Genomic DNA, 19468 nt, shown 5'->3' on the forward strand with positions numbered 1-19468 from the left:
TCCCTATTTTTTTTTGAATTTAATTTTTATATATATATATATATAATTTTTTGAATTTATAAGAGTATTTTTGTCTTATTGATAAATCTATAAGGATATTTTTATCTTTCTGTTAGTCTTGGGAGGACATTGACAATGTTTTAGTAGTTTGAAAAGACATTGTCGTCCCCAATAGATAGCTCAATTGGCTGGAGACTACGCCTTATGAAACGGAGGTCACTAGTTCGAATCCCCTCTCCCCCTCTTGTGTGGACATGTCAAAAAAAAAAAAAAAAAAAAGAAAAAGAAAAGACATTGTCACAATTAGGGCTGCACAAGCGGTTACGGTTAGTGGTCCGCAACCGCCTTAGGCGGTTATCGATTTTTGATAACCGCAATTGAATAGGCGGTTAATGGTTATTCAAACCAATAACCGGTGATTTTATAATCGCTTTATATATATATATGGGCTTTTAGGCTTTTTAAGTGTTTTGGGCCATCATTAAGCTTATTTTTGGGCTTATTTTAAATATTTTGGGTCAAAGTGTTCCCAAAAAGATGAAAAGAAATGTTGTTTTTTGAGCTACACAATGTTTTTGGATAAAGTTTAGCCCAAAACATCACATACTAGTGTACCACACTATATTTCACATACATACAGACCAAAATGATACTGTGTTGGTGTTAAACGCCAAAATAGCGCTGTTTTGAATGTTGTATTATAATTGTTATTAATATAACCGGTTAGCGGTTATCAGCAGTTGGTGGTTGGCGGGGTAGTTTTAACTGCCCCATTTGAACACCCCAGTAACAATTGAAAATTTGGGACAATATTATTAATTGGGTAGTTGTTTGAAGGTATATCAACTTTACTATTATATTTATTATGCAGTCTAGAAATATCACATTTTGCTGTTTCTATTTTATTTTATTTTGGACAAGTAAGCAACTAAGCATATTCATTTTTTTCGAATATTATTTTGGTTCAATTCCTGTCGACCACATTGGCTAACAGAAAGGGACGAAAACAGCCGTTTTTCGGACAATGGAAGAATACGCCGTCGTTTTTTCCCGAAACATTTCTTTTCTTTTCTGTTTTTTTTTTTTTTTCCCTGAGCGAACCCCGAAGTCTTTTTAATCTTTTACGAACTCCCTTCTCGGATTTTATCACCCACCCTTATAATCCAACAAAAACATCCACAAGTCCACACCAAAGCAGCTCACAAGATCTGATCAGATCCATTCAGATCCCCCACTCCCAACATCTCTCTCGAATTCTTTCTTTCTTTCTCTCTCTCTCTCTCTCTCAAAATTCTAACCATTCTCTCTCGTATTGACCAATTCCTATGTATTTCGCCCAATAATTTGATTTTTGCATTTCGAGTCTATGGTTGCAATTCTAGGGTTCCAGAGCCGCCGACGTCCTTTTCTTGATTTCTGCGACAATTGTGGAGTTCGTTTTGGGCAGGGATGAGTATGTTCGTGACCTAGGGTTCGTAAAGGTTTTGCCTTTACCTCCGAGTGCATGAAGATTTGGTGCTGCCTATGCTTTGCCGGAGAAGAAGAGGACGACGAAGAAGAAGTTGGAGAGGAAGATAAAGTGGAGGCCATGAGGGACGGCGTTTTCGGAGATACGGGCAATCCCGAGGGCAGAATCGGAAATGACGAAGACACCGAGCAATTAGGGCCTGCGGCAAACCGGAGCGGGCGTGACGAGCAGCTGAGGCGCTTCGAAGACGCGGTGGTTGCGATGCGTGGTTCTGCGCATTGGGATGGGGCGGCCCGCGCCGGTTCGCTCTTTTCCCGGTTCCGAATCTCGCGGGGCTCTGATGGAGAGGCGAGCTCGGCTTCGGCTGCTGCGGCGCCCACTGGTGTGGAGGATCGTGATCGCGATTCCCACAGTAAGCGCGCCAAGGTTCACTTCGACTTTCAGTGAGTCTCTCACTCTATCACTCTATGTCTTTATGCATACGTGTATCTGTGCGAATTTACGTCGATTTTTGCTTCATTTTTCCCTCGAATTCTGTTCATTTGGTAGCGAATTGCGCTTCTCGAAGGTACTTTCGCATGCCGGTTGCTGATTTGTTCTGGCGGGGAGATTTAGGAGTATATTTTTAACATATTGATGGTATATTCTGAGAGTAGAGTTGGAACAACAGGTGTGAGCTGTGGGGTTTAAAGATTTGCTCTTTATGTTTAAAGATTTGTTCTTCATGTTTTTTTATGTTATTATTGTATGAAATTATATATATTTATATTGGATTTTTTTTTTTCCTTTCATATAATGCAGGAATCGTCTTTATTTTCTGATGTGGAGATATGCAATGTGCTATCTCTTTCTATAGTACATATATGGTCTTAATTTTACATACATTAGAAAAAGCACGTTTGTGAGTAATTGTGGCTCCTTGTTTATTTGTGAAACTCAAAAAATTAGTCTCACATTGGGGAAATGAATTGTCCACATTGAGTGGTTTGTTTATAAAGATGCTCATAGTTGTTTAGTCGCACATTGGTTCCTAAGTAGGTGAGATTGAGCTTTATAAGTGATTTTGAGGAGCTTCAATTGTAACTTAACTAGTTATTTTGGAGTGATAGTGCAGATATGATGAACTTTCTCTTGGTCATTCTAAATGGTATCAGAATAAACTAGTAACAGCATGTAGCACTAAAGCACCTATGACGTGCGCCTTGCCCTGATGGGGATGTCAAAGATTTGAGTGAGGGACATTGTGATACCCTAGAAAATTAGTCCCATAGTGGGTGGATTGTAAAGATGCTCATAGGTATTAAGTCTCACATTGGTTTCTTATTAAGTGATTGAGTTTTATAAGTGATTATAGGGAACTCCAATTGCAACTTGACTAGACTAGTGCTTTTTCTGGGTCGCTACAATATAAATCCACAATAAAAGTGGATGTTTATGCTCCTTAAATTTGTGCTGCTTCTTGAAGTTTCTTCTGCTTAAATAGTCAATTAAGGTCTCACGAGCTGACATTGATGAACTGGATGGCATGCAATAGTAAAGTAAAATCACAATGGTTTCTTAGGTTTTCATTCTTATCTAAAGCTCCGCGGGTGTAATGTAACAAATATTTTTTCATGGGATTACCTATTTTCTAATTACATTGCATTATTCAATTAGGGTTTAATAGAACAAATGTTTAAACCACTCCTCTGTTTCATTCAAATCCATCCCTTTGAAGCTGCTCCCTTTTGGTAGGGCAGTGTTTCAGTCTTGTTTCAATGTATAGTGGATGTACACTCAGCTTGTCATGCATACGTTCTAATAGTGGACTATTGTGTTCTAAACTGGAACAGAACAGAAGCATAACTCTTTTAGCATGCATGAAACTTTTATCTCTTAAGGAAAAAATGCTGGTGAGACTTAAGAAATGTCTGGTTTTAATACCAAGAATAAGCAGTGCATGAATTATTTCAGAAGCGATGTGTAGTTTTAACTTGGAAAGGTTATGTCGAATACTTATGATCAAAACCTTTTATTGCAGTGACTATCATTTTGCAACTGCAGTGTCTTCAATTGCGGAAAATTCCACTTCATCTCAAGAAAGAGATTACCATATTAGCCAGGGTTCTAGTCCATCTAAGAATCAGATATTTTATCATACTTTAACCATGACCGATGGTGGTGATAAGAATCTGTCTGAATTTACTGATGGGGATGATGATGATGGACATGAGAGTGACACTCTGAGAACAGAAGATTTAGAAAGTCGGATGGATCTTACGGATGACTTACTCCATATGGTATGCAGTGCCTAAGACTTTTCATGGGGATACTCATCATTTACATTCTTTCGATATTCTAACTGTTTCATTTTGGATTTTTTTTTTTTTTTTTTTTTTTCAGGTTTTCTCTTTCTTGGATCACATTAATCTTTGCGGAGCTGCCAGAGTGTGTAAGCAGTGGCGAGCAGCTAGTGCTCACGAAGATTTCTGGAAATGTTTGAATTTTGAGAACCGGAACATATCTATGGAACAATGTGAGTTTTAATATGATAACATACTGCTGCCTTTATTTTTAACCCTTATTACAAAGACTCAATGGCATGAGAAAAGGAATATGGATTTACGAGACTTTCTGAACTTGTGTTTATCTATTTCATTGGTGGGCATTTTTATTTATGGCATTTCATTTGAAAGAAAAGTGGGAATTTCTAACTAAGCCTATACATTTGCAGTTGAGGATATGTGTCGGCGGTATCCAAATGCAACAGAAGTGAATATTTCTGGTGCTCCTGCTATTCATTTGCTTGTTATGAGAGCAGTCTCTTCATTAAGGTGAGAGGCTTATGTGAATGTTTTTTCTGGTAATATTGTCCGATCATGGCTAATATATTTTTCATGCTTATCAGAAATCTTGAGGTTTTGACATTGGGGAGAGGGCAACTAGGTGATACGTTTTTCCATGCTTTAGCGGATTGTTATTTGTTGAAGAGATTGAATGTAAATGATGCTACTCTTGGGAATGGTATTCAAGAAGTACAGATAAACCATGATAGCTTGCGTCATCTTCAACTGACAAAGTGTCGTGTAATGCGTGTATCTGTCAGGTGAAGTAGTTTTATGTTTAAAATCATACCAGTATGTCTGTCAATCAGGCCAGTTTGTGCTAAGATATGGTCTTTGCAGGTGCCCGCAACTTGAAACTATGTCTTTGAAGCGCAGTAACATGGCACAGGCTGTGCTTAATTGCCCTCTTCTGCATGAGCTTGATATAGGCTCTTGCCACAAGCTTTCAGATGCTGCAGTTCGTTCAGCAGCAACTTCATGCCCTCAATTAGAGTCTCTAGACATGTCAAATTGTTCTTGTGTTAGCGATGAAACTCTACGTGAAATAGCCCTCACTTGTGCCAATCTCCATTTTCTTAATGCTTCGTACTGCCCAAACATCTCTCTTGAGGTCAGTTTCTAGAGCTTGTTCATCTTTCTTTCTTTCTTTCTTTTTTCTTTTTTTTTTCTTTTTTTGGTTCTGGAAATATGGTTATACACTTATTTGACATGCTCAATTGCTTTTTCTTAGTCTGTTAGGCTGCCAATGTTGACCGTTCTTAAGCTTCACAGCTGTGAGGGAATCACTTCAGCTTCAATGGCTGCAATATCTCATAGTTACATGTTGGAGGTTTGGATTCCCTTGCTTCAGATATTGTGCTGCCTGGATGTCTGTGCTGCCTGAATAAATAATACTTTCAACATGTCAAAAATGACTTCATAAATTGTTGCAGGTTTTGGAGCTTGACAATTGTAGTTTACTGACTTCTGTGTCCTTGGATCTTCCACGCTTACAGAATATTAGATTAGTACATTGTCGCAAGTATGCTCTGCTGTTCCATCTAATCTTTTCCCTTCCACAAAAAAAGCATTCTCTCTCTCCCTCTCTTACTTTTTTTCCTGGTGGAGATTTTCCTGTTCCATTTTTATTGTTTTAATTATATTTTCTCCTGCAGGTTTGCTGATTTGAATTTACGGAGTACCATGTTATCATCTATAATGGTGTCTAATTGCCCTGCACTACACCGGATCAACATCACTTCAAACTCACTTCAGGTATGTCGTTGTGAGAAATTTGGTCTTTTCTTGTACTTGGTCACTTACATGAGAACTAGTATTTTAATGAAGCGGTTTCATGAACATGTAGAAATTAGCATTGCAGAAGCAGGAGAACTTAACCACATTGGCATTGCAATGCCAATCTTTGCAAGAAGTGGACCTCACAGATTGTGAATCTTTGACAAATTCTATTTGTGAAGTTTTTAGTGATGGTGGTGGGTGCCCCATGCTGAAGGCATTAGTTCTTGATAACTGCGAGGTTTGTTAATTAGGCCCTTTTTGTTTCTTAAATTTATTATTTTGTTAAATTTACTGAGACCATGTGGTGTGGGCAGTATGAGATTATGCCTTATTGAAGGCCATGGTGTTTTTGCCTGATTTGATTTTATCATATTTTTTTTTCTTAAGTAAGTGCAACAACTCAATCCAAGTACACAAGGAGTATACCAGAGAAAAGCCTAGTTAGAAGTAGAAAAGAGATCTTAAAAAACATGGTTGTTCAAAATTCTAAAATTTTGAGGCAGTAGTAAGGTCCCCTCAGTCCTCAAAGCTTCGATTATTTTTTTCCCTCCAAAGACACCACATAATGCAAGGTAGAATCATCTTCCAATCTGCATCAAACTGAAACCTACTCACCTACACTCTCCAACAGGAAAAGAGCTCTACCACACTCCTAAGCAGAACTCAAGACAGCCCTACACGCTGAAGATAATATCCCAAAGGGCACTTGAAATCTTAGAGTGGAATAGAAGATGATCCATCGACTTCCCATTCTTCTTACATATGTAACACCACTAATCCACAATGATATGTCGTTTCCTTAGATTCTCACTGGTGAGGATCTTACCTAATACAACCGATCAAGCAAAGAAAGCCACTTCCAAGAGGACTTTATTCCGCTAAATACTTCCCCAAGGGAAAGGAGTATTATCATGGGGAACAAGAACATTGGCATAAGATCTAGCATCAAACGACCCTCTCCTGAAAGGAATCCAAAGAAGTCTGGCTTCACAACTCTATCTCACTCTTACCGAATACGAAAGTGAAGAATGAGGTAAAGAGATCCGTCTCCCATCGTGAGCTGCTCTGATAAAATTAATATTCGACCAATGAGAGGCACTAGAAAACTCCGAATGGTCATTGCAACATCCTTAAAACAGGCAATGCTAAACATGTCTGGAAAAGTTGTCCTGATGGATTGATCCCCACACCAAACATTATGGTAGAATCAAATTTTGAAGCCATCCCCCATCTCAAATCTAGTATGGCTGGAAAGCTTCTTCCAACCCCTCCTAAGATTTTTCCAAAGCCTTACCCATACGACCTATAGACCTCATTTGACCGCCACCCACCCCAAGCACAGCCATATTTAGAATCCACCACCACTCTCCATAAGGCCTCTGTCTCATGAACACAACGCCAAAGCCACTTCCCCAAAAGAGCCCAGTTGAACACAAGTAAATTCTAAACACCCACCCTCCTTTAGATATCTGAGTACACACCTTAGTCCGGCTCACCAAGTGAAATTGAATTTTTCACCCGTACAATCACATAAAAATTCCTGTTGCAACTTCTCTAGGCGATTAGCCACACCAATTGGAAGGGGGGGAAAGGACATAAAAGTAGGTAGGCAAATTAGATAAAGTGATTTTGATCAATGGAACTCTCCCACCCCCTGATAAGTACATCCTCTTCCATCTTGCCAAATGGTGCTTTACCTTCTCAATAATGTCATCTCAAATAGACTTCTCTTTACACAAAGCTCCCAAGGAAAGACCTAGGTACTTCATAGGCACAGAAGATACCCTGCAGCCGAAAATACTTGCCAGACCTTCGAAATTCATTACATTGCCAACCAAGACTAACTCTGATTTAGCCAGATAATTCCCCACTGCTCTGATTTTGTTCGTCTATTATGATCAATGTTTTGCTCATAGTGCTGTGTTGGTGAATTTTGAAGCTGAAACTTGTTGCTTTGAAGAATTTGTTTAGAAGTTCTCTTTTGTTAACAGTGTTTAGGCATAAGATAAATCCATACCTGCTTGCTTTAAAGTAGATATTGAAAAAAAAATATATTCCTTTTGTGTTTAGAATTGCCATGATTCCTCATCACATTATCAGGAGGAGGCCGATCTAGGTGGTAGGGATTTGAGGATTGGGTTGGGGAAAGGGACCCAGGTGGAAGGGTTTGGCTTGGTGGAATAGTCATTACAATTTTAAGCTTTAGAGTGCTTTATTCTCAAACTATGTTCGCAGAAATATGCACAACCAGTGGCCAATCCTTGATATGATAAAAATTTTCTGGTTGAATCTGGCTTATTACTTCCTGATTTCTTGTATGTTTGACATTGCACTGTGCCATCATGGTTTACTATCTGATTGACCTTGTGTTACAATTACTTCTTCTATTAAAGTTACCATGGTTGTATTTGATTTCTCCTTTAATTTAATGTGATGATTTGACTCTGTTCAGAGCTTGACAGCGGTGCGGTTCTGCAGTGCTTCTTTAGTTAGTCTTTCTCTTGTTGGTTGCCGGGCAATCACTGCTCTTGAACTCACTTGCCCCTATCTTGAGCAAGTTTGCTTAGATGGTTGTGATCATCTTGAAAGAGCATCATTTTGTCCTGTAAGTGAGAATGATTGAATAATTGCTTTTTTACTGTTGTATACAGAAATTCTTGACTTCAATGTTCCATCAAGCATTCATGATAACTGAGTTAATAATATTTTGCAACAAGTATGTATTGTTGATACATACTTTAATATATACTTCATGTATTGTTTAAACTTCAAATAAAAAATTTTATACTGTATAATGCCGCCATCTTATATTCTATATTTCAATTTAGTTTTTTGACATGCTTAATTGCTTCTTTTGTGGCATTAACCAATTGGATTAAACATGAATTTTCTTCTTGTTTCTATTAGGTTGGCCTACAGTCGCTGAATCTTGGAATATGTCCAAAACTAAATGTACTCAGTATTGAAGCACCAATTATGGTGTTGCTCGAATTGAAAGGGTGTGGTGTATTATCTGAAGCATCTATTAATTGTCCGCTCTTGACGTCTCTGGACGCTTCCTTTTGCAGGTTAGTCACTTCTATATTTTTGTTGGTGGTCCTTTTTTGGTGCTCAAGCTGACAACTTTGTCTTTTTCACATGCAGCCAACTCAAGGACGATTGCTTGTCTGCAACAACTGCTTCATGCCCACTGATTGAGTCATTGATATTGATGTCATGCCCATCAATTGGCTCTGATGGGCTTTATTCCCTGCGCTGCCTTCCGCATCTGACACTGCTTGATTTATCATACACCTTTTTGATGAACTTGCAGCCTGTTTTTGAGTCTTGTTTGCAACTAAAGGTAATTTTCACTATCCAGATATATAAACATTCTATTTCTGACATGAGGCATATTAGCACTTAGCCATAAAACTTTAGGGAAAGGGTATCAAAAAACCACAGAATTATTTGCCAACTAGAAAACACATTAAATCTAAGTTCTAAATCGTAGCAGCCAAAATATCTAACCGTCCACTTGAAATGCATGTTCCTTTGTGAGACTAATAACAAAATCTTTTTTAAATACTCCTAAATTAAAACTTGGCATAATTTGTGTTGATGATAGAGGCCAACCATTTGATGGTCCTCATCTATGAGATTTGTTGGTACAGAACATAGCATGAATGTGTTCTTTTTGATTATATCTTTTTTATAATTTTTGTCCGCTTTTATTGTTTATTCTAAACAGCTAGTCCCATTTAGCTGACTTAGGTGAGCTGAGTACTTGTTTTGTTATTTTTTTCCCCACCCTTTTATGATGGGTGGGGGAGGGTTGGGCTTTACTGAAACTTACTTTTCCTCTCTTCTCATAGGTGTTGAAATTACAAGCATGCAAGTATCTTGCTGACTCATCACTTGAGCCCCTTTACAAGGAAGGTGCTCTACCAGCTCTCCAGGAATTGGACCTTTCTTATGGGACCCTCTGCCAGTCTGCTATAGAAGAACTTCTTGCTTGCTGCACTCACCTTACACATGTGAGCCTGAATGGCTGTGTGAATATGCATGACCTGAATTGGGGTTGTTCTGGTGGTCAGCTTTTTGAGCTGCCTAGTAGTTATACCTCATCTTCCATGTCTTCAACTGAAAATATCAATGAGCCAATTGGGCAGGCCAACCGATTACTGCAGAACCTAAACTGTGTAGGTTGTGCGAATATTAGGAAAGTTTTTATTCCACCGGCAGCACGTTGTTGTCATTTGTCATCGTTAAACCTTTCTCTATCAGCGAATTTGAAGGAAGTTGATCTTGCTTGTTTCAATTTATGCTTCCTTAATTTGAGGTACCCCCTTTTTTTCTTTTTTCTTTTTTTTTTATTTTTTTTTATTTTTTTATTCTGGATATGAAGTTTGTTTGTGATCCTGCTGATGTTTTATCCATGCTGATACATATATTTTATTTCTTATGCTATTCAGTAATTGTTGCTCTTTGGAAATATTGAAGCTTGAGTGTCCGAAATTGACTAGTCTCTTTCTTCAGGTATGCATTTTCGCAGTCCATGTTTGAGGCCCTTAATCATTTTCTTGGCATGTAACTTGAAGATATAAAACTTATCTTTACCATTTTCTATTTTTGGATGGAGTTAAATAATGTTGGATGATCACTTTGGAGACTTTTGGATTGGATAACAGGATTTTGTTTTCCTAATTGATACTCTATAGTACCAACATAGTTCGATTTTGTACTTCATTTAATTGCAGTTTTTTACTCTTAGACTAGTGTCCCAATTGGAGAAGTTTTGACATTTGGTAGGTATTAGAGAGCCCCTAACTTGATATATGGTCAACTACTTTTGAGGAATTTCCTCTACTGACTTAGACTGCTGGATTTGTATGTCCCGTTGATGTAGAAGTAATTTCCGTACATGGCATTTGTTGATGGGACTTGATCACAATGCAGGCTTATATTCTTTTCTTCCTTTTCCTACATGGAAAAGGTGTGTTCTTTTAGAGTTGGTGCATGTAGATGCCCCAAATTGCTTCCATTTAATGCCTATTTCCTGACTTTTTTTTGGAATTGGGGTTTTGTTAGTCTTGCAACATTGATGAAGTAGCGGTTGAAGCTGCCATATCAAAATGTAGCATGCTGGAGACTCTTGATGTCCGCTTTTGTCCAAAGGTGAGAAGAGCAATCTCTCTCTCTTCTCTCTCCCTCCCTTGAATGGTTCCCCATAATAAAAAATAAAAATTTTAAAAAGCCAATCCATCCCTAGATCCTTGTTTGTTTTTTATTTTTTGTATCACATGAATTATTTTATCATTGCATCTTTATGGGGGTGTTCACTTGTGAGTGACAGGTATGCTCAATGAGCATGGGGAGGTTACGTGCGGCATGCCCTAGTTTGAAGCGTATCTTCAGCAGCCTATCACCTTCATGATGTAATAGAATCCTTTGTTCCATTTTCCAGTATTCACTTTTGACTTCAGGCGGTAACACCAGCTTGGTAATTGATCTTGTGATTTGCTCCCCTTGTAATGTAAATGGTCATCTTTCTTTTTGATTGGTGTTCGTTTCGGTATAAAGCTACTTCATTTAGCTGTCTTAATGTAGCAATAGAATAAGTAATTTTGTCTTGTATTAATTGTTTTGTTTGATATTAAATGTTCTTCGTAGATTCAACCGCCATCGCCATCTCCATCAATTTTCTATTTGTTGGCCAGTAAATGGCCAGCTATTTTGTTGTCAGTGTTTGGCTATGGATGTAATTCTTGTGCCTCAGTCTTATGTAAGGATACAATAAGATGTCTTTTTGTAAATTAATTAATATTGTTGATATTAATTTTTTTTTTTTTTTTCTTTCTCTGGATCCAATGAAATTCAGTTTACTGTTCTTATTTGGTCCAAAGCAATTTCCAGCTGTTGGAATTTACTTGGGTTTGGTCTTTTTGGTAGTTTTGAATTTTGACCAGAGAAATGCGACTCACAAAGTAGTTCGCTCCACCAACATTTGCGGATACCGTTATTTGCGCTTCTTTTTGCACGCATCTCAATTAACTTTAATTCAAAATTAATGGTACAGATACGAGGCAGCCACAAAAGGTATGTATCTATCTATCTAAAGTCATGCTTCTTTCTTCACTTTTTTCCTAGTATTTGTCTATTTATATGTGCGACCAGGAAAATGTGGGGGACAGAAAGTTGTCCTTTGAAACCTATAGGAGTTGAATTCCACGCCGAAAGCCCAAGTTACTGATCTCACTTTACACTAGCTGTTTTAAGTGGCTTTTTTATTTATTTTAGTAAGAAAATAATTATAAAGAAAAAAAAAATCACTCGATGTAAAATGGGTGTGATGTGATAAATAGATATAAAGACTAGCATTATTGATAATTTTTTTTTTTTTTTTGTTAAGTAAGCTTGTTAGTGTGGCCGTGTCATGGATTATGTCTATACAGCTATAGGGTTTGCAAACCGCATACTATTGGTTCATTCTAGTTCTTGATTAATCCTAAAATATTAGTGCAACTTTAAATAGGTTTTGATTAAGTAGCTCATTATGTCCAACATAGGCCCCAGGCTGCGATGCGTTCTGACAACTAGATGTGTTTCAAACTTTCTCTTAGGGCCCATCGGCTTGCCCGTCATTTGTAGGCCCAAGAGTAAATTATCACACAGATACCTGTTCTATTATCATCGTCCAATGTCTACCCAACACGTTGAAGTCCTAGATTCTCAAAACCATTTCCCATTTTCTAAACCTTTCTTTGTAAAACTAATATCGTCAATAGAAAACATCAGCAGAGCCCTAAGACTCAACATGACCACGAAATTACACGGATTAGGAAAAAAATGCCCCTAAACATAATTAATTATACATTCAAGTCCGCATCACCAAGTCAAAAAGTACATGATAAAATGCCGGTAGATTTAGTCCGACTATGCATGAAGTCACGTCACCCTACAGCCTTGAGTGGGATCAAAATTTAGTGATCGAGTCAGAAATGCCCTTTCTGGCTTCTGCTTTCGTCGGAGTCAAAAGCATCAGAAAACTTCTGATGCCACCTTAATGAAGGTATTTCTAAGCTGACACCAACTTTGAAAAGTCGGTCGGAATTGGGCTAGGCTTAATAGGCTTTTTTTATGAGTTGGATTTTTTTGGGCTTCGTTGGAAAAGATAGATCTCTTCTTCGTCGAAAATGAAAAACTCTTCGACCAAGAAGTGATCTTGGTCTCTTCATCTTTGACGATGAAAAACAAATAACACATCCTCTTTCGAAAGGTCAATGGAGAAGAATGTTCTTTGTCTTCAGTTGAAGGAGAAAATTTGGTCGTCTTCAAAGACAAAGAACAAATAATAGATTCAAGTTCTTTGGCGGTGAACTTGCGTGTTTGTCCTCCCCTCTTCTATCCCTCTTTCCTCTCTCACCATGCTGCTTCTCACCGGTAATTTCTTTTCTCCGGTTATTTCCACCTCTTTTGAGGTCTTATCTATCGCCTTGTGCGATTCATCCAATCTCATCCAAAAATCACAAGTCCAGCATAACCTCCGACGCTCCACCGCCCCCTCCGAGCCACGGCAATGGTTTTTTTGTTTGGATTTGTCATGGGTCTCCGATCTGGTTTCTTTGAAGCTCAATTTGTCATCCTCCGGCAGCCCCGCTTCTCCACCTTCGTCTCCGGCATCATCTCTTCCCACTGTTGCCTTTCGCTCAACCTTCCGGCCACCTTGAGCCTCCGCGACTTCGCCATCTCTGCTTCTGTTGTTGCTTATTTTTGGATTTGGAGATTTTTTCCTTCTTTTTAATTTTATGCTCTACCTTGTGTGGCTTTTGTTGGGCATTTATTTTATGTTACTTATGTTTTTTGTGTTTGTTTTCGGAATTGTGTTGGTTACTCTCTATGCTTCAGTCCCTTAAACGGACTATAACAGTGCTCCTGCCGCTTCTATCACCTTCCGGTGGTCGTTGCTGGTTCATTCTGAAGCTTCTGTTACCGCCATGTGCGGCCCTTTGAGAGGACTGTGTCACTTGTTTGACAAATTTCCTATCCTTTGTAATTATTGTTGCACTGTTTTAGTTTGTTTGGGATTTGTTGTTAAGGAGCCCACCCCTTTTTCGTTGTCAGGATTTCCCACTTCTTCTTTCTTCGGGATCAAAAGTGGTAAAGATCCTCTCCTATAGCCCTTTTTTTATTTGCTTAGAAAAAAAAAAAAAAAACTACTGACCCAAGAGAGAAACAGTGGTGAAAAAGAAGAAGACTCGAGAGAGAGAGAGTCTACAAGACTACAACACACTGAGACTAGGATTTCAGCAACAATAATGAACATATACTCCTCCAAAATGATGCCGTTTTATGTAATATATACACAGTCACGGTTATTATGTAATATATACACAGTCACGGTTATCCTGGACCGCATTCTGGGGGCGGGCACTCTCGCGTGTGTGTCCATATATATATATATATATATATATATATATATATATATATATATTTTAAAAGTCGGGTCAGGTGAAAAGATTCAAAAATTATGTTCATATTCCGACTTCTAACTTGACTTTCTTGAAATTTTTTTTAAAAAATGGAAATTTTACAGACCCACCATCTGAAGCCGACTCGATCGGGGTCGATGGTGGTTGTATATCAAGAATTCAGCCTTTTGAACAGCCCTAGTTTAGTTTAGGAAATGAGAATATATAAGGAATAAATCGCTGACCAGGAAAGCAATGAAGCCCCAGAACATGATTTAATATGGGTACACTAATTTACATTATAATTCACATCAGCAGGCCATTCCATTTACTGCAATTCTACATGTCTATGAATCCAGAGATCAATTGGAAGCTTACATGCATGCAAGATACATAACTTACACGATGGTTGAAGATTGGTCATAAACCAATAAGAGAATAGTTTATGTATTTGGTGAGATTCAGAGTCCAAAAATTTATAAAATTGACTCCAACTGCTGCATTTCTTGGTCCAACGTTTCAGGTTCCACGTCTTCTCTAATCCTGTAAGAATCAGCAACAGCCTTCCCTTTGTCTAGCACATCAGAAGGCACAGTCTGGAGGAGGCTGTAAAACGGAAAGCTTCTTAGGTTCCTTGGTTATATGCAGATCAATAATTATCAAAGTATGATATAGAAAAGAAGATTATGGAACCCATAGTAAGAAGATTATTGAACCCATAGTAAAAACTCGGTGTTGAAAAGCATCATAATGTATGATCTGCTTGAAGTATTACCTTTCTAGAGCGTTAACAGCAACATTTATCTCTCCCTTCATTGATTCAAGTGAGGCTTGTGTATCATTCCTTGATGCTCGCAGAAGTAAGGAATCAAGTTCCTCCAAGGCTCTGCAGAAGTAGAGGTTTCACTGCACTCAAGTTGGTTCGACAGCAATTGTAAACTTGCAACTAACTAGCATGAAATCCAACATGTTGATGCTTGTTAGCTGGGAAATTTCTACTAAGATGAATGCTATATATCACATTATTATCTTACAACTATTTTACAATGCTGATGTGACAATCCCCACTTAACCAAGAATAGTTCAATAAACCTACAGCATTTATCTCTACAGATAATCCACAAGCAATTCGGGGGAAAAGTACACTTTGAAATGAGAAAAACTTGCAAGATGGAGTGAAATATGAATCTCAAGCAAGTGAAACCTGAATAATGAAGTTCATTTCATATGATACTAGAAGAAGAATGATAGTTTGCCACAAAAGTGATATTTTATCATCTAAAGATGCTATTTATGACTTATGAAATAGGAAATAGGCAAACTAGAGAGCTGGACATGTCAGTTCTTACAGAAATCATGTTTTGGTGAACCCCAAAATGGGATAAGTGTCCGAACTCTTACTGAAAACACCAATGATTTTGAAATGAGGTTAATTTACTTATATTTATTTTTCATTTGTGCTATTTTATAAGATTTTTCTAGTTTGAGAAATGAGAGACTGAAACAGAAGTTAAATGTTTACTGCCTGGACAGGCTGAACCTGATTTTATTCAAGCCAGATGGATATTGTGGTACCCAATACTGGCCTTTGAGCATCCAGCACTAATAAGTCAACCCTTCAAAAATGGTTGTCACCCCTACAATGCCACCTTAAGTGCTTTGATTTTCTAGGTAGACAGCTCCTACTATCCACCATCGCAATATTTAAGCACGCAAGCCTACAAATACAATCCTGTGTATAAACAATGTGCTTAAAAATTACAAAAAATTCAGCAATGAAGTGATATACCTGAGACATTGATCAACACTGTTGGAAGCAGTTTTACCATTGCCATTGTCTGAAGCATATTGTGCCACCTATAATTCCGAAGAAAATTTTCCAAAGCTCTTAGGAACTCATGTATACAAAAACTGCCATAAAGCAAATGTAAATGAGCATGGAGAGTGACAATGGATGTATCATCTAATATGAAACCAATGATGACAAGAACAGCGAGTCGGCAACAAAAATCAGCAAAAGTCAACACTGTTTGATGTACAAGTAATTACAGGAAAACTGAAAACACATGATACAGAGGCCCAGAAAAACATCTCCATGCTCATTAACTGAACCACTTGGAGGACAAGATCAGAGTTAATGTGTTACGATCCTAATGTTCCACATGGGTTAAATCTAATTTTAACCATGTGTATATAAGTTGTTGAGCACCCTCTCCTTGCAAGCCGGTTTTCAAAGGTGAGTTATACTCAAGGTTTGTATCATAATAGCTGATCAGAATATCTATAGTCAATCTGAGAGGCACTTTCCTGGTTAAATTTGAGAGTTACTTGCAATATTTGCATTACTGCAAACAGTGCTTTGGTGATCCATGCTCATGGCTATTACAAGTGAGACTAATTTAAGCAGTACAGTACAGTAATACTCTGGTTCATAAGGCGATAAACTTTGAGGATGGCTTTTCACTGAAAGCCAGACACTGTTGTATAGTATAGATGAGGAATTCTTTCATGCCAAGAATCAGAAGCAAACCACAACTGGAAGAGCAAAACACAAAAAAGTACTCAAAAGTTCAAGAAAGTCTCAACTTACTGCTCGAATATTTACACGAAGGGATGCTGCAGGGCCAGAGCGTAGTAGAGATCGGCAGGCAGCATACTGGGGTTGATCAACTTCTAGAGATTCCTCTGCACTAGTAGAAACATAAAATATAAGTACTATTACACTATTACCCCATTTCTATGCCTTTTGCAAATGCTTACGCAAGCCAAACACTGGAAAAAAAAAAGAGTAACAACAAAGATCAAACATACAGAAACGCACACAAATAATCACCAAACGGAAAATCAAACTTATCTCCATCAAAACAGAAGGTGGAGAAAATTTTGATGAGATTGTAATGGACGAAAACACATTAAATGCATAAATCAAATAAAAGTGTCATTATAAAATGAAATCAAATGACAGAGACATTTACCCAAGTCCTTGATCTGTAACTGCGTCAATATGACAGCTGGTACATAAGCCTCTAGTGGGTCAAGCTTTTTCCTGATTATTGTATCATAAGAAGGATTAGTTGTGAAGAAACAAAGTTTCAAAGAACCGTTTTTTCTGTTTTCCTTTTTTGCCATGATTGAACCAAGAAAAAAAAAAAAAAAAAGTTGAAACCATGCTGTAGACGTCACTTTTTCACATATTTATCGAAAATGCCGCCGGCGATAGCATCTGCAAGAGAAGAATACGTTTAATAAATATGGGATTTGCTTTCTCCGACAACCAAAGAGATGGGGTTCATAAAAACTTACGGTTGGGGACAAAGAGGAAGTGGGACAGGACAAGGGAGACCAATCGCCTGCTCTCCCGCCATTCTGGGGGTGACAATGCGCACCTCAATCGCGGCAGCTTCCTCTCGGGTCTAGCAGTCGGAGGAGGGCAGGTTAAGGAATTGAAGGGCTTGGTGCTAACGTACGCAGGGGTGCCAAGTGTAGCCATGCCGACCCAACATCCGCTTTTCTGTCGATAGACACTCTGCTCTGGTCTACTCTTTGCTTATCCCTTCGTATCTCTCTCACATCTTTCACGAAATATTTCTGTAAACTGACATATCTGCCCTCCAATTTGTCTTTTATTTGGAATGTATTTTTTTTTTTTTAAAAAAAAAAAAAGGTATTTGGAGTTTTTTTTTTTTTTTTTGGGAAATGTAAATCACGCTCTACCACCTGTGCACCGACACCAGCGGACAATGACAGTAGTGTTGCACTTTGTCAAATATTCTAGCAGGAGGAATGACACAACTTGGGGCCAAACTTGGGGCAATGATACAAATTGGCCTCAACTTGGGCCAATTTTTTTTTTTTTTAATTTTAAAATTTTTAAAAATTGGTCATTATTATAAATAAAAATACAATTTTTTATTTTTTTAAAAAATACTAAATAAAAGAAGGACCAAAATAAAAAAATATTGTTTCATAAACTTTTTTAATTTTTTAAATTAAAAAATAAGGAAAAAGTTTCTGAAGCAAATACAGTTTTTATTTTTAAGAAGATACCAAAATAAAAGAATAACCAAAATAAAAATTATTGCTTTAGAAACTTTTTTTATTTTTAATTTTTTTATTTTTTAAATTAAAAAATAAGGCAAAAGTTGACCTACAGTTAGACAAAATAGTTATACCTTTAACATTTTCCTTTTAGAAGAGAGCTGCATCTATGCGGTCCGGCAAAAAAGGCATGTTTTTCACCTTCCATTAAAATGCTGACACCTCGCCTAATATACTTTAAGAAAATGAAGCCAAAACACGGCGGGTCTCAGGCCGAGACCCAGCCTCGGGATTTTCTCTCTCCTTCGATCTAGTGTTTACGTTGTAGATAATTTTTGTAAATTTTTTTGCTTTAGGCTAACGTGGCTTTCTTCTATTGGAGGGCATAAACTTCCGCATCGTCCGCATAGAAGTTATGCTCATTCAAGAATGTTGGTTGATGATGCATTTCCAATAGCTTATCCGTGAAGGAGTTGTTGCAAAATAGATTAAAAAGAAAAAAAAAAAAAATCTTCAAAAATTGTTCGCCCGGAAGACAATTAGAAGAACTTTCGATGCTCATAGTATTTTAAAGAGAAACCCAAATTGAAAAAGTGAAAAATAAGAAAGTTGATTATGGTTTCTAACACTTGTCATGTGGAGGATTTATAGCCCTATGATTATTTTCATGTAAAGACCTTAGTGCCCTAGTGATTATTTATATCCACACGAATGGTCAATTTCAGGAAGGGTTTGTTTATTATCCAAAAGAGTAATGTCAGATTGCTACAAGTAAGAACCAAGCTTATTTTATTGGTTAAGGTGGTCAATTTTCTTGCTACAAGAAAAAGAAACCTCGTTTTAGTTTTTGGAATAATAAATCTAAAAAGCCTCATGGGTGTTTCTGTAATTATTGACCCAACAAACCCCTAATGATTATTTTTAGGGGTAAATACTAAATACCTCTGAGTTTTACTTAATTTGTTTTTTCTCCTTAGAATTTATTTTGTATTATTGGAGATCCTTCTAGTTTTGATAAAAGACCAAATTCGTTCTTTCGTCCATTGATCGTTAGTTGACCCAACGGAATTCCACGTAAACCAATTAGAAGCTGACATTTGGCATAAGTGGCCAAGTCATCAGTGATGACGTGGCACCTAATTAAATTTTTTATTTTAAAATAAAAAATAAAAATATATATATTTTTTCATTAAAAAAAAAAAAAAAAAAATTGGGGATGACCGAAACCACCCCCAAACCACCATTGGGAGTGGTTTCGACCACCCCCTTGGAGCCAAGGGGGTGGCCGAGCTAGCCCTCAACCACCACTGGGGGTGGTTTCGGCCACCCCCTTGGGCACCAAGGGGGAGGCCGAGCCACCCCCAATACCCACTGGGGGTGGTTTCAGCCACCCCCAAACACCATTGGGG

General features: G+C 37.7%; 3 protein-coding genes across 4 annotated transcripts in view; 2 read left to right on the forward strand and 1 right to left on the reverse strand.

The window, feature by feature from the left end:
* Nucleotides 1–19468, forward strand: part of LOC132184974 (uncharacterized) — a 53258-nt gene that overhangs the window by 30316 nt on the left and 3474 nt on the right. The gene's annotated exons all lie outside the window — the stretch shown is intronic.
* LOC132184046 (F-box/LRR-repeat protein 15) lies at nucleotides 1143–11389 on the forward strand. Its single transcript, XM_059597525.1, has 17 exons — nucleotides 1143–1911; nucleotides 3489–3747; nucleotides 3851–3983; nucleotides 4182–4281; nucleotides 4356–4553; nucleotides 4633–4903; nucleotides 5024–5122; nucleotides 5226–5314; nucleotides 5448–5547; nucleotides 5639–5809; nucleotides 8024–8176; nucleotides 8479–8639; nucleotides 8716–8914; nucleotides 9426–9892; nucleotides 10026–10089; nucleotides 10642–10728; nucleotides 10907–11389. Exons 1-17 carry the CDS (start codon nucleotides 1505–1507, stop codon nucleotides 10985–10987), a joined length of 3039 nt encoding a protein of 1012 aa, XP_059453508.1. The 5' UTR covers nucleotides 1143–1504; the 3' UTR covers nucleotides 10988–11389.
* LOC132184112 (uncharacterized) lies at nucleotides 14293–17579 on the reverse strand. Of its 2 annotated transcripts, none has more exons than XM_059597616.1 (7): nucleotides 17325–17577; nucleotides 17205–17244; nucleotides 16997–17067; nucleotides 16612–16706; nucleotides 15811–15878; nucleotides 14797–14907; nucleotides 14293–14627 (listed from the first exon to the last, which is right to left on the reverse strand). In XM_059597616.1, exons 1-7 carry the CDS (start codon nucleotides 17509–17511, stop codon nucleotides 14498–14500), a joined length of 702 nt encoding a protein of 233 aa, XP_059453599.1. In that variant the 5' UTR covers nucleotides 17512–17577; the 3' UTR covers nucleotides 14293–14497. The 2 variants fall into 2 exon arrangements, with proteins under 2 accessions (XP_059453599.1, XP_059453600.1); XM_059597617.1 differs by having other exon boundaries at nucleotides 14538–14627; nucleotides 14797–14927; nucleotides 17325–17579.

This window comes from Corylus avellana, chromosome ca6 (assembly GCF_901000735.1).
Source record: "Corylus avellana chromosome ca6, CavTom2PMs-1.0".
NCBI classification, from domain to species: Eukaryota; Viridiplantae; Streptophyta; class Magnoliopsida; order Fagales; family Betulaceae; genus Corylus; species Corylus avellana.